The sequence below is a fragment of the Dryas octopetala genome, chromosome 7 (assembly GCF_963921425.1).
Source record: "Dryas octopetala chromosome 7, drDryOcto1.1, whole genome shotgun sequence".
NCBI classification, from domain to species: Eukaryota; Viridiplantae; Streptophyta; class Magnoliopsida; order Rosales; family Rosaceae; genus Dryas; species Dryas octopetala.
In genome coordinates this window covers 9,286,810-9,301,554 of record NC_141372.1, presented here as the reverse complement: position 1 = coordinate 9,301,554, position 14,745 = coordinate 9,286,810, and the positions used below count along the sequence as shown (strand labels likewise).

The following is a 14,745-nucleotide window of genomic DNA, read 5'->3' as shown; positions in this document are numbered from 1 at the left end:
ACCATGACATCTTCAAAAGTATCATGCTCTGTAGCTTTTTGCCTTTTCTTGTATGTTGAGCTGATTTCATCATCAAACTTTGCTTTTGCTTCTGCTGCTCCTACTGAAGCAGAGACTCTTCTCAAATGGAAAGCCAGCTTTACAAATCAAACCCAGCTCAATAATCTCACCTCATGGACTTACCTTCCCAGTAACAATGCCACCAATTCTTCCAGCAATCATAAAACAAATGCAAGCCCATGCATTTGGGCTGGTATTTCATGCAACGCTGCTGGAAGTGTCACCAGGATAAACCTTGCCAACTCTGGTTTACAAGGTACGCTACATGAATTTTCTTTCTTGTCCTTCCCTAATCTTGAATATCTTAACCTCAGCATCAATCAACTCTTTGATCCCATCCCACCTCAGATCAGTTCCCTCTCAAAACTCATTTATCTTGATCTCTCTCAGAATGAGTTGTCTGGGAGAATCCCACCAGAAATCGGTCTACTAACAAATCTTACCGGTCTCAGTCTCAGTGCAAATAATCTTTCTGGTCCAATCCCAGCATCCTGGGATAGAAATCTTACCCTTCTCCATCTCGATAGAAATAAGTTGTCTGGCACTATTCCTAAAGAGATAGAAAACTTGAAATCTATGGTTGAACTAGCGCTGCAGAACAACCATTTGACTGGTCCTATCCCACCTGAAATAGGAAATTTGAAGTCTTTACAAAGCTTAGGCTTGAGCAACAACCAATTCAACGGTTCAATTCCCGCTTCATTTGGTCACTTGAGCAAACTGGAAAGATTATACCTCCTTAATAACAGACTTTCTGGCTCAATACCCCAAGAGATAGCAAATCTCACAAGGTTGACCACCTTGCAGTTGGGTCATAATCAATTAGTTGGTTATTTGCCCCAAAACCTTTGCCAAGCTGGATCACTCACAAACTTTTCAGTAACCAACAACCATTTGATTGGTCCAATCCCTAAAAGCTTGAAAACCTGCAGGAGATTATTTAGATTGCGGCTTAATGGGAACCAATTGACAGGCAATATATCTGAAGATTTTGGTGTCTATCCAAATCTTCATTTTATAGACCTAAGTGACAATAACTTCTATGGTGAAATCTCACACAATTGGGGACAGTGCCCACAGTTAACAACCTTACGAATTGGAGGAAACAACGTTACTGGTAGTATACCACCTGAGATTGGCAACACAATCCAAATTCAAGAACTCAATCTTTCTTCGAATCTTTTAGTTGGGATTATCCCAAGGGAATTTGGGAGATTGACTTCTTTGGTGAAGCTGATGTTGGATGGCAATCAATTGTCGGGTCGTGTACCCTCAGAGTTGGGATCACTGACTAATCTTGAGTATCTTGACTTATCCACAAACAAAATCAATGATTCAATTCCTAGCATTCTGGGTGACTTGGTCAAATTATTCTATTTGAATTTGAGCAATAACCAGTTCAATCAAGGAATTCCAGTTCAGTTAGGGAAGTTCATTCACTTGACCCAACTTGATTTAAGTCGTAACTCGCTTAGCAGTAAGATACCATCAGAAATGAGCAACATGGAGAGTTTGGAGAAGCTAAATCTTTCCTACAATAATCTTTCTGGTTTCATTCCAACAAGTTTTGGAGGCATGCACGGCTTGTTGTATGTTGACATATCCTACAATGACTTGGAAGGTCCCCTTCCCAACATCAGCGCATTTCAAGATGCTCCCCCAGAAGCATTACAAGGGAACAAAGGATTGTGTGGCAACTTTGGAGCTTTGCAACCCTGCAAACATGGCTCAAAAAAGGAAAAGGACCACAAACTCATATTTGTAATCACATTTTCTCTTGTGGCAACACTTTTACTTCTTTCTTCTTTATTTTCAATTGCCTTTGTAGTAGAAAGAAAAAAGAAGCATCAACATCTAGAAGAAAACATCACGCATGAAGAGTTTTTTTTGTCAGTATTAAACTTTGATGGAAAAACAATGTATGAGGAAATCATTTGGGCAACCGAGGATTTTGATTCTAAATATTGCATTGGGAAAGGAGGACATGGAAGCGTCTTTAGAGCAAATTTGCCATCTGCCAATATAGTTGCGGTGAAGAAACTCCACCTGCTATGCAATGGTGAAAAGAATTTTCAAAAGGAGTTCTTGAATGAAGTAAGGGCACTAACAGAGATACGACACCGAAACATTGTGAAGCTTTATGGTTTTTGTTCCTATGAACGACACTCATTTTTGGTGTATGAGTATCTAGAAAGGGATAGTTTGGCCACAATATTGAGCAAAGATGATGAAGCTAAAGAATTGGGGTGGAGTAAAAGAGTGAATATTGTTAAAGGTGTAGCTCATGCCTTGTGCTACATGCACCACGATTGCTTGCTACCAATTGTGCATCGAGACATATCAAGCAAGAACATCTTGTTGGATTCTGAATATGAGGGTTGTGTTTCAGACTTTGGCACTGCTAAGTTTTTGAACCCAGACTCAACTAATTGGACTGCATTTGCAGGCACATACGGATATGTGGCACCAGGTAATATTGTGGTTTTATGTTTTTTGTATTATTATATATATATATTTAATGCATTTTATGCTTTTCTTTTTAGGCCAATGATTTTTTTTTTTTTAATTTATGGTTTGGATGAGGTTAATTAAGGATAAACTTGCATGTTACACCTCTAATAGCATGATACGATTAATTTCTTCAAACTTTTGTTGAATAGTTATACCTATATACTAACATGCCACTGCTATGAGCTTTTTATCTAAGCAGAGCTTGCGCATACAATGGAAGTGACTGAGAAATGCGATGTATATAGCTTTGGAGTAGTAACATTGGAAATAATTTTGGGAAGGCATCCAGGAGATCTTCTCTCATCTTTAGCATCAAGATCGTCATCGTCATCATCTGCATTACCAGCCAACCAAATGCCAATTGTGGAGTTTTTGGACCAACGCATTTCCCCTCCTACACATCAAGAAGCATGGGAAGTGCTCTCTCTTGTAAAGATAGCGTTTGCCTGCTTGAATGCCAGTCCGCAATCCCGTCCAACAATGAAACAAGTTTGTCAACACTTCTCAGCTCAAAGGCTGCATTTGTCAAAGCCATTGCGTATGATAACATTTGGTGAATTGCTTGCATATTAATTTTATCGTACATAACCAATAAAATTAATGACATTTTGGTTAGCCACAAAAAAAAAAAAAAAAAATTCTCTCATTTATTTCATCGACTTAAACAAAAAGGTTGTAAACATGCATGGCTGTGGGCCTACTTGTATATATAATTGAATACATATATATATATATATATCAATGCATTTAATTTCTTATGGCCAAAATTAGCTACACATATATGGATACAGTTCTAAGATTGCAAGTATTTTAAAAAATGTCACTGGTATAGAAGATGCATAAATAACGAGTTTCAATATTACAAAATAAAGCCCTAACATCAATCAAAAGCTGCATATATACATTCTAGAAGAATTTTATTTAGGTGCAAGACATTCGCACCGTGTGAACGTGAACTCGGTGTGAGACGTTCACACGGTGCGAATGTCCGCACCTAATCGAGCCTTCATTCTAGAATGCCAAACATGTTTCAAATTCTGGTCCAAAATATTTAAAGTCAACAAACACTTGATTTAGTGGGATTCTTTTTTTGTATAATACGAAAATGCCCTTGCTTTAGTACTTGTAAAGAAAATCTAAAAAAAGTTAGGGTTTATCCTTACTAAATAGGTATCTCAAAGTATGAGAACCAAAATGATCGAGTTTTATAAAAGTTTATATAAATTGGAGGTTTATAAATGATCTGCGTTGAAATGAGATCAATGGTTTTGACATGAAGTACTGTTTAAGAGGGATGGATGAATAATGGTTAATGATGAGAAACCTTAGAGGAAGAGAAGGCTTTTCTTTTCGGTTCTTTCTGTAAGAATACGTGTTCTTCGACCTAATCCCATTCCCATGGTACTAGGCAATACACCTAAGTTCAAATAATTCAAACGTTTCCAGTTATACATTCATGCAAAGGCGAAGGGTAATAAACAAGACAGTGTTCTGTTCACAGCAAATTAGAGGAACTACTTGAAAAGTTTTATTTTGGACCTTTTTGTCCGGGCCTTTATGTTGTTGCAGGCGTGCCACTAACTTGGGCCTGCTGTTTTTGAGTGGCCCAAAGACACTCATCTCAAGCAAGTGGAACTGAGTAGGAACCAAACTCAGTCCTAGTTCTTTTCTATGCCCCTAGGTTTCTCTAGGATTTCACTGATTTGGGTGGATGGTGACTGTGTACGTGCTTGAATTTAAAAGTGAGTACTGTTGGGTTCAGGTAAATGGGGCTCAAATAAAAGCAGAATAAGATGAACTTAACACTGTTTGATTCAGATATGTAAATGATGGTGGTTTTTACTGCAAATCTAGCCATGCATGGGCTTCAGGAACCACATCATCATATTTAGGAACACAAGATTTAATGCTTTTTCTTCTTAATCGCTGTACATCTTCTACTCCAATTACAAGGTAGTTTTGTATGTAGGATTTTAGCCTCGTTTAAGTTTGAGCTTAATTACTTTAACCATGTCTTGCTGGATTTTTGAAATACTTGAATAGTGTAACAATCTGGGAGCATTTAAGATTTTTCATGGATGCTTAGAATGTGATCGATTTGTTGGAATATTAGTAACCGTGAACATCCTCAATTAATCCCCATAACCCATGTGAGGAAAAGACTATGAGAAGGTTTCCCCTCAACCTCAACCCCCACTTGCAAATGCATTTTTTAGTCATGACTCATGTATCAACCTCAACATCATGAGCCTTAAGACGCCCTTTTGTTGTCAATTCTTCAATCAATCAACCCCCACTTGCTCTTAGTCTTTGCTATTGTTTTATTTAACTGTTCATCCAATAAACATTTTCATTTTCCTTGCCGATCCAACAAAATATCTCTGCTATGAATCTTTCAATTTCATTTCATTAATTTCAAGGATAGACATAAAGACTTTGACTCAAGTGTATGAAAAACACCAAAGCCTTCCCTAAACCATCATTAAAAAAAAATTGAAAGAAATACTGAAGACTTGTGAAAACAGAGCACGTAAAATAATATAGCTAATAGATGCTCAATCTTTCCCACAATAATCTTTCTGATTTCATTCCAACAAGTTTTGGAGGCATGCATGGCTTGTCCTGTGTTGACATATCCTACAATGACTTGGAAGGTCCCCTTCCCAACATCAGCGCATTTGAAGACCAAAAAAGATTGTGTGGCAACGTTGGAGCTTTGCAACCCTGCATGGCTCAAAAAAGTAAAAAGACCACAAACTCATATTTGTAATCATATGTTCTCTTGTGGCAGCACTTTTACTTTTATCTGCTATATTTATAATTACCTATGTAGTATAAAGAAAAAAGAAGCATCAGCATCTAGAACAAAACAACAAGCATGAAGAGATTTCTTTTTCAGTATTAAATTTAATTTGATGGAAAAACCAAGTATGAGAAAATCATAAGGCAACCGAGGATTGAATTAACTAACAAAATCAAGAATTTAATAAAGAAAAACAGAAACAATGTTCCTTATTGCCTTCAGCACCCAAAGACTGAGCAACTTGAAAACCCCTTCAAAGGTTCTATATCTTTGTCATCGTTTTCTTGGTCACATCATTTTTTGTTTCCGATCATAACCATGGCATCTTTTGTAATTCGATTCAAATTGATGCTCAACCAACCCCATTTCACCGATCGGATTGTTAGTGATAAAAATTACTTAAATGGTCTGACGACGAAAAACTTATTCAATTTTGTTATGCTCATTCTCTCTGACTCTCTCAGTGATCATTGATCAGATCAGTATCATGTTAAGGTACACAAGATTCAATAATTTTCTCTCTTTTATAATGGTCTATACATCTTCTACTCCAATTACACTATTTGGTTCTGTATGTTGGATTTTTGCCTCATTGAAATTCTGAACTTACTTTAACCATGACTCTTGTTCGAAAAAAATACTAGATAGTACCTGATCTTTTTTTTTTTTTTTTTTTTTTTTTTTTTTTTCTGTCTAGGAGAATTTAAGATTTTTATGAGTGCTTAGAGTGTGACATGTTTGAATATGAGTAACAGTGAACACCATCCACAAGGTCCACACCCCCGGATATATATGAGGAAAGTCTATGAGAATTGAGAAGCTTCCCCTCAACCCCCACTTGCAATTGAATTTTCCAAGTTGGACCACCAGACCACTGAGCAAAAGTCTATGAGAAAATATCCCTGAATCGCTATTTCACCTCAAATTCTCAATCCCTATATTACGCACCACATACAACAAGAAGAAAAAAAGAACCAAAGTTGGCATTTTCTTTATAGATCGATAAAGCAGTGAGACAAAGACTTTCAATTAACCTAAAGCACACGTTCATTTTAAGGCCACAAAAACATTTAATAGAAAACTAAATATTTTCAATGAATGTATCATTTTCATTTCATTAAGTTCAAGGAAACCATGCAAAATTTCCAATTTTAACAAGATATACTGGAACGACTTTCAAGTCAGCACCCTTAAGACTTGTCAATTGATTATGGAAATGAACAGGGCACGTAGATAGCTAATGCAGGGCAGTTGGCACTATAAATAAGTCCCAAAAGTAGTATAAACATTATAAACACCAAACAGAAAAACCATGACACCTTCAACTTACGAAAAATTATCATGCTATGTAGCTTATTGCCTTATCTTGTATGTTGAGCTGATTTCATCATCAAACTTTGCTTTTGCTTTTGCTGCTCCTACTGAAGCAGAGGCCCTTCTCAAATGGAAAGCCAGCTTTCAAAATCAAACCCAGCTCAATAATCTCACTTCATGGACTTACCTTCCCAGTAACAATGCCACCAATCATAAACCAAATGCAAGCCCATGCATTTGGGCTGGTATTTCATGCGACTCTGCTGGAAGTGTCACCAGGTTAAACCTTAACAACTCTGGTTTACAAGGTACGCTACATGAATTTTCTTTCTTGTCCTTCCCTAATCTTGAATATCTTGACCTCAGCATCAATCAACTCTTTGATCCCATCCCACCTCAGATCAGTTCCCTCTCAAAACTCATTAATCTTGATCTCTCTCAGAATCAGTTGTCTGGGAGAATCCCACCAGAAATCAGTCTACTAACAAATCTTACTGTTCTCTATCTTTGGGGAAATAAGTTTTCTGGCACTATTCCTAAGGAGATAGAAAACATGAAATCTATAGAGGAACTAGACTTGAGCAGCAACAAATTAACATGGCTTATTCCTCCAAATTTTGGAAAATTGAAAAAGCTAACCCTGTTATCCTTGTTCGACAATCAACTTTCTGGCACTATTCCTAAAGAGATAGGGAACTTGCAGTCGTTGGTGGAACTAGACTTGAGCGAGAACTATTTAACAGGTCCTATCCCTCCAAATTTTGGAAACTTGAAAATGCTATCCATATTATATTTGTCCAAAAATCAACTTTCTGGTCCTATCCCACCGGAAATAGGAAATTTGAAGTCTCTAGATGAATTAATACTTGATAGAAACAATCTTTCTGGTTCAATCCCAGCATCCTTAGGTGATTTGAGAAATCTTACCAGTCTCTATCTGCATAATAATAAGCTTTCTGGCCCGATTCCTAAAGAGATAGGAAATCTCACGAGGGTGACACAAATGGAGTTGGGCATTAATCAATTAGTTGGTTATTTGCCCCAAAACCTTTTCCAAGGTGGATCACTCGTATACCTTACAATAAACGAAAACCATTTGATTGGTCCAATCCCCAAAAGCTTGAAAACCTGCAGGAGCTTAATCAGATTGCGTCTTAATGGGAACCAATTGACAGGCAATGTATCTGAAGATTTTGGTATCTATCCAAATCTTCATTTTATAGATCTAAGTGACAATAACTTCTATGGTGCAATCTCAAACAATTGGGGGCAGTGCCCACAATTATCAACCTTACGAATTGGAGGAAACAACATTACTGGTAGTATACCACCTGAGATTGGCAACGCAATCCAAATTCAAGAACTCAATCTTTCTTCAAATCATTTAGTTGGGATTATCCCGAGGGAACTTGGGAGATTGACTTCTTTGGTGAAGCTGATGTTGGATGGCAATCAATTGTCTGGTCGTGTACCCTCAGAATTTGGATCACTGACTAATCTTGGCTATCTTGACCTATCCAAAAACAAAATCAATGATTCAATTCCCAGCATTCTGGGTGACTTGGTTAAATTATTCTACTTGAATTTGAGCAACAACCAGTTCAATCAAGGAATTCCAGTTCAGTTGGAGAAGTTAGTTCACTTGACCCAACTTGATTTAAGTTGTAACTCGCTTAGCAGTAAGATACCATTAGAAATGAGCAACATGGAGAGTTTGGAGAAGCTGAATCTTTCCCACAATAATCTTTCTGGTTTCGTTCCAACAACTTTTGGAGGCATGCACGGCTTGTTGTGTGTTGACATATCCTACAATGACTTGGAAGGTCCCCTTCCTAACATCAGCGCATTCCAAGATGTTCCCCCAGAAATGTTACAAGGGAACAAAGGATTGTGTGGCAACGTTGGAGCTTTGCAACCCTGCAAACATGGCTCCAAAAAGGAAAAACACCACAAACTCATATTTGTAATCACATTTTCTCTTGTGGCAACACTTTTACTTCTTTCTTCTTTATTTTCAATTGCCTTTGTAGTAGAAAGAAAAAAGAAGCATCAACATCTAGAAGAAAACATCACGCATGAAGAGGTTTCTTTTTCGATATTAAACTTTGATGGAAAAACGATGTATGAGGAAATCATAAGGGCAACCGAGGATTTTGATTCTAAATATTGCATTGGGAAAGGAGGACATGGGAGCATCTTCAGAGCAAATTTGTCATCCACCAACGTAGTTGCCGTGAAGAAACTCCACCTGCTATGCAATGGTGAGAAGAATTTTCAAAAGGAGTTCTTGAATGAAATAAGGGCACTAACAGAGATACGACACCGAAACATTGTGAAGCTTTATGGATATTGTTCCCATAAACGACACTCATTTTTGGTGTATGAGTATCTAGAAAGGGGTAGCTTGGCCACAATGTTGAGCAAAGATGATGAAGCTAAAGAATTGGGGTGGAGTAAAAGAGTGATTATTATTAAAGGTGTAGCTCATGCCTTGTGCTACATGCACCACGATTGCTTGCCACCAATTGTGCATCGAGACATATCAAGCAAGAACATATTGGTGGATTCTGAATATGAGGGCTGTGTTTCAGACTTTGGCACTGCTAAGTTTTTGAACCCAAACTCAACTAATTGGACTGCCTTTGCAGGCACATACGGATATGTGGCACCAGGTAATTAATATTGTGGTTAAAAATATATGGAAAAAAAATTGCTTATTATTTTTTCTCATTGGATTTCATTCGAACCATTTTGTTTCGCGGATGACGTACAACAAACCGCCCCATGTCCTAAAAGTCCAAAGGACTCTTGTGTCAATGGTTTGAATCCACTTCTAATTATGTTTTTGTATTATTATATATTTAACGCTTTTTATGCTTTTCTTTATAGGCCAATGATTTTTTATTTTTTTTATTGTTAGGATGATGTTAATTAAGGATAAACTTCTTACGCCTCTAATAGCATGACACGATTAATTTCTTTAAACTTTCATTGAATAGTTATACCTATTTACTAACATGCCACGGCTATGAACTTTTTCTTTGATCAGAGCTTGCGTATACAATGGAAGTGACTGAGAAATGTGATGTGTATAGCTTTGGAGTAGTAACATTGGAAATAATTTTGGGAAGGCATCCGGGAGATCTTCTCTCATCTTTACCATCAGGATCGTCGTCGTCATCATCCTCGTCGTCTTCATCTGCATTACCAGCCAACCAAATGCCAATTGTGGAGTTTTTGGACCAACGCATTTCCCCTCCTATGCATCAAGAAGCAGGGGAAGTGCTCTCTCTTGTGAAGACAGCGTTTGCCTGCTTGAATGCCAGTCCGCAATCCCGTCCAACAATGAAACAAGTTTCTCAACACTTCTTAGCTCAAAGGCTGCATTTGTCGAAGCCATTGCGTATGATAACATTTGGTGAATTGCTGGCTCTCCATGGTTTGACTACCTGAGGAATGTGTTTCTTTCTTGTACATTCACTTTTTGTGAGCCTTCTTCATAGAAGGAAAGTTCTTTGATGTTTTCTTATTGTAATCTATTCCATGCACTTGTGTGCTATGGCTCTTGTATAATGCATGTAGGATGCCTCAATGTTAAAAGTTTGCTTTTTTCCTTGTGAGAAATTTAAGAGAATAAAACAATGGCTTCTTTTTGTATAATGGTTTGATATATATTATATACAGTGCATTGTTATATGCCTATAGACAATGCAGGCTATGCAGCAACACATACAGACGAATTTGAGTTTGTACGCTCCCCAACATAGAAGAAAAGAAAAGACCCCAGAAGGCTCAAAATCAGTACTAACCAATTCAATAAAGAACAAACCCAAAAAGAGAATGAATGCAAGGAAGAAGATGTACTCTTATTTCTGTCCATCAATTACAAGATTACAACTGGGAGGAATAATAACATACAGCAACAAATCTCACTCTCATCTACCACAGGGTCTTGACTAAATTTGCAAGACACGTACAGATAATACACATAAGCAAGTAGCCAGGCCTGTGAGCTACTGGTTGAGAGCTGTACTCACATATTTCATGTATTTATAGACCTTGAATATTGTAATGACACCAACTGGTACAAGACTACTGAAAGATAAGGCCCCTGAAAAGGCAAAAGAAAAGAAATTGCGCAAGCATATTTTAGAGCAGGAGAAAACCAGTAATTGAGGTTCTCTATTTGAGAATGTATTGTGGGGTTGGGTTACCTATATACTAAATAACACCTTAATGAACCATCTCATCTAACTTCTGCCTGTAAAGAGCCAAACTCTGCAACAAAATTCAAATAGCAGAAGTATTACTGCCTTACTTCAGGATCAACAGTTATAGAAACTAGAAAAAAAAGAGAACAAAAAGTTGATAGTGATTAATAAATAGTCTCTCCGTTTGTTCATATATATACTGAGAACTGTAAATCATTGCGATTTTCAGAAGTGTATTAGGGTCTAATTAAAGCCATGAATAAGTTGAAGCTTTCCAGAGGAAATTTAAAGCTTTAAGACAAAAAAAAAAAAAAAACTCGAAATCAGATGCACCAAACAGAACCAATCGCTGTGACTTTGAAGCTCCTTTTCTTTCCGCAACAAATGGAAGAAGACAAGGGAAAAACACTACATTGCTTCTCCCAGCCCATGTACTTAAATATTTTTCAAATTGCACCATTTTGATCGTGCTCATGACTGTGCATGAAACAAGCTACTGATGACATGAAAATTGAACTGCAAATATACAACTAAGTGCAAAATTTTGAATACCTTGGTGTAGGCATAAACCCCAGCCTCAGTAGGTCCCGCAGGACTTCCCCTCCTAATGAATTTTCCCTCTTTGAAAATGTAAAGCATGGGTATTCCAGTTGAAAGTTCTAAACTAATAACCTGCCAAAAAGGAACGGGACCAAACATTATTCTTTTTTTTTTTCTACAAAATTATTAGCGTCACAACTATGGTGCAAATCTAAGTAATAAAAAAGGTTTGTCACCTCTTGGGAAGTTAGTTTATCAAGATACATTATTATGGATCTTAATGAATTCCCATGGGCAGCAATCATAACATTCTTTCCAGATAAAAGTTGGGGTTCAATCTGCAGCAGAATACTTATGCAGTCAGATGTTAAAGAATGGCATATTGTCAAAACTGCATCAAAGCTTCATCATATTTTGGACATAATACAAACAGTTAAGAGGAAACTAGACATAGGTAAGTCATGTGTACTTGATTTTTGAAATAAGCAACAGCTCTTTTAGCACACATTTCCAAACTCTCGCCATTGGGAGGGGGTATGTCATAACTCCGACGCCATTCATGCACTTGTTCCTTCCCATATCTATCCGCTGTTTCCTGTTTATTGAGACCCTGTAATTCCCCATACCTAAGAACAACATTTATGTCATGCAGGTAAGTACAGGAAAGGGAGAACCGGCAAGAGGAATGATTACAAAAAAAGCAGAGATTAAAATAACTACATTCTTTCATTCAATTGCCAATCTGCAATGACTGGAATGGATTGCTTTTTTGTGTCTTCACTAAAAATCTGACTCCATGACCTAGCCTGTTCACTCTCATTATGTACTACAACTGGCACCTGCAGGCAAACTTATAGTGAACAAGCTGACAAATGGATACAATATATCTCTCATCAAATGGAACATATTTAGGCCAGAAGAATAAAACATGGAGACTCAAAAGGAGTTCAGGCATTAAAACAAATGTGAAATGTAGCTCAACTTAACAGTGTAAATTTTCATGTCTCTCTCTCTCTCTCTCTCCTCCTTCTTTATATAGGGTACAGACTAATTTTTTATCTGCTTACCCGTGCCATTTACTGCACTGATGACCAATGGTATAAAACCAATTCAATCACCTATGGACATCAGTTTCCAGTTGCCAATTAAAAAGCCTACAAATAGCCATTTAAGTTGTTGCCTTCTAACATTCAACAATTTTTTTTTTCCAAATTACCTTCTTACGGCGGTGCTGTGTCATGGCAAGCATGGCAGTCATCTGTGCACGAATGAGTGCAGATGTATAGATCATGTCGACAGGTATGTTGCTAATTCTCTTGCCGGCTTCAATTGCCTCTTCTACACCCTTCTTGCTCAGAGGCACATCAACACAGCCTGTGAACAAGTTTTTTTCATTCCACAATGACTCACCATGCCTAACCAAAATCAAAGCTGCTTCAGCTGAAATGAATATGGAAAAAAGTTAGAAAATTTCACAAACAGAATAATTTTAAACTCATGAGGATATGCAACATCATTTGTATAAAGACTAACCAATATGGTTTTTCTTGAGGAAAATGATTTATACAACAGCGTTATGTTATAATCACGACCAAACAATTGATGTGTATATTTACTATATATATCAAAACAGGATGAGTAATTCGCCTTACTAGATTTCTTCCGAGAATCGTTGGCTTTATTATTTGAGGGGGATGAAACTGGATTAATCACTGAAGTTTGGGAAGTCGAGGCTCGAATTATACCAAGGTTCCTCTGGCCAGAGCTATAGCATCCTCTTTTTGACAGTCCAACATCAATCTCGAAACCCTTTGAAATCAATCTCACTGCACTTTTCCCAAACTCTTGATGATGGCTGGAGTTATGGAGCTGTCCAAGGGATTGAGGAGTCCCAATGGTTTGGTGAAATACAGCAGCAGCCATTCTGAAAATTCACAAAATCTCAAGGAATGACACAAGCACACCAATTGTACAATGGAAGGAAAAAGACAATCTTCAAATACAATTTATCATAGCTTTATATTAACATTTTGTACATCTTGCTATGGTAAATAAAGGAAAAAAAGGTATCAATTGAAACCAAAATGTAGTTAAAGTCTTGTCATGCTTATGAACAAATGGCCCTTTTTTTTTTTTTTCAAGGGTTTTTGTCATGCTTAGGCATTCTAATTTCTAAATCAATACCAAAATTAGATGAATCTTAATTAATTAGTTCCTAGTAACTTTCAAAAACAACCCATAAAGTTAAATACATGTATGGAAACAACAAGCTAATACAGCTCAGAGAAACATGTTCAACCCATCATAATCATAGCTCACACAAAAGCCAATATAACTGGCACGTGGAAAGTTGATTATTAGAAAACAATTAGTAGCTGAGTATATATTTATATGTAACAAATAGTTCAAAGAAATAAAAAATGGGTAGATCTATGTTAAGAGTCTTCTCCATAACTGGAAGCAAATCCAATACTCTTGCTCAAATCAACTGATTCTTAAACGGGATTTCCAAGAACCCAATCAACATTAGACCAAACAAAACCAGAAAAAAAATGTCTTTTTTTTTTTTTCCTTAAATTTTCATACACATTCAAATCAAAACTATAAACGAAAAAAGAACAAACCTTTGCAGCAAATTAAGCGTATCAGAGACAAACCCAGAAGCCGAAATGCCCAGAAGCAAATGCAAAACTATTAAAAAAATGAGCTTGATATAATACAGAGAGGGTAGGTAAGAGAATTTGTAGCTTGGTTGCTACATATACGCGAAGCGACGAAACCGAGGCAGAGAAAGTGCAAAAGAGGAAATGGGGTCAGAGTTTATTACGAGAGAGGTTGACGGAGAAGAAGATGGTGGACAGGTGGAGTCGTTTGTATAAGTTAATAGACTTACATGTCCACCTTCTCATTCTCAACGAACAAAATAGGAGAGGGAAAGTGAGTTACACTACACACATACGTATAGTTTATATATGTGTCATGGTGTGCGAATGAGTTTTATATGAATTTTTATTTTGTAGAAGAAATCGTTGTTGTTGTCGTCGTGCTTAAAAGCGCTCTCAAGGAACAGTATAATGCCAGTTGACCCAAGTTGGCAACACATTCAATTTTTTTTTTCTCTTTTTTAATTTTTTCTAATGTTAGTGCTAATTGTTTTTAAATGTGGAATTTTCATTTGGTTATTAGATTTTGTTATTGTCATGGATAATTGAACTTAATTACATGGTTAATATGAGAGGATAAATCTGGTCATGTATATCCATGTTGGATTAATTCAAATCAAGAGGTCGGGTAAAGTGATTAGAA

The 14,745-nt window shown here is 36.8% G+C and overlaps 2 protein-coding genes across 4 annotated transcripts; one reads left to right on the top strand and one right to left on the bottom strand.

Annotated features, from left to right (window-relative positions):
• On the top strand, window positions 1-10,403 carry LOC147279424 (uncharacterized). 2 transcript variants are annotated; one of them, XM_086252669.1, is made up of 4 exons: window positions 1-1,653; window positions 2,721-2,740; window positions 7,055-9,360; window positions 9,738-10,403. In XM_086252669.1, the coding sequence occupies exons 1-4, from the start codon at window positions 4-6 to the stop codon at window positions 10,139-10,141; spliced, it is 4,380 nt and encodes a 1,459-aa protein (XP_086108795.1). In that variant the 5' UTR covers window positions 1-3; the 3' UTR covers window positions 10,142-10,403. The 2 variants fall into 2 exon arrangements, with proteins under 2 accessions (XP_086108795.1, XP_086108794.1); XM_086252668.1 differs by lacking the exon at window positions 2,721-2,740 and having other exon boundaries at window positions 1-1,624; window positions 7,159-9,360.
• Window positions 10,404-10,533: 130 nt separating this feature from the next.
• On the bottom strand, window positions 10,534-14,375 carry LOC147279423 (phosphoglycerate/bisphosphoglycerate mutase). 2 transcript variants are annotated; one of them, XM_086252667.1, is made up of 9 exons: window positions 14,064-14,375; window positions 13,092-13,363; window positions 12,656-12,879; window positions 12,160-12,278; window positions 11,909-12,065; window positions 11,676-11,777; window positions 11,452-11,571; window positions 10,903-10,966; window positions 10,534-10,799 (listed from the first exon to the last, which is right to left on the bottom strand). In XM_086252667.1, the coding sequence occupies exons 2-8, from the start codon at window positions 13,360-13,362 to the stop codon at window positions 10,922-10,924; spliced, it is 1,038 nt and encodes a 345-aa protein (XP_086108793.1). In that variant the 5' UTR covers window position 13,363; window positions 14,064-14,375; the 3' UTR covers window positions 10,534-10,799; window positions 10,903-10,921. The 2 variants fall into 2 exon arrangements, with proteins under 2 accessions (XP_086108793.1, XP_086108792.1); XM_086252666.1 differs by having other exon boundaries at window positions 10,534-10,966.
• Between the last annotated feature and the right edge of the window lie 370 nt (window positions 14,376-14,745).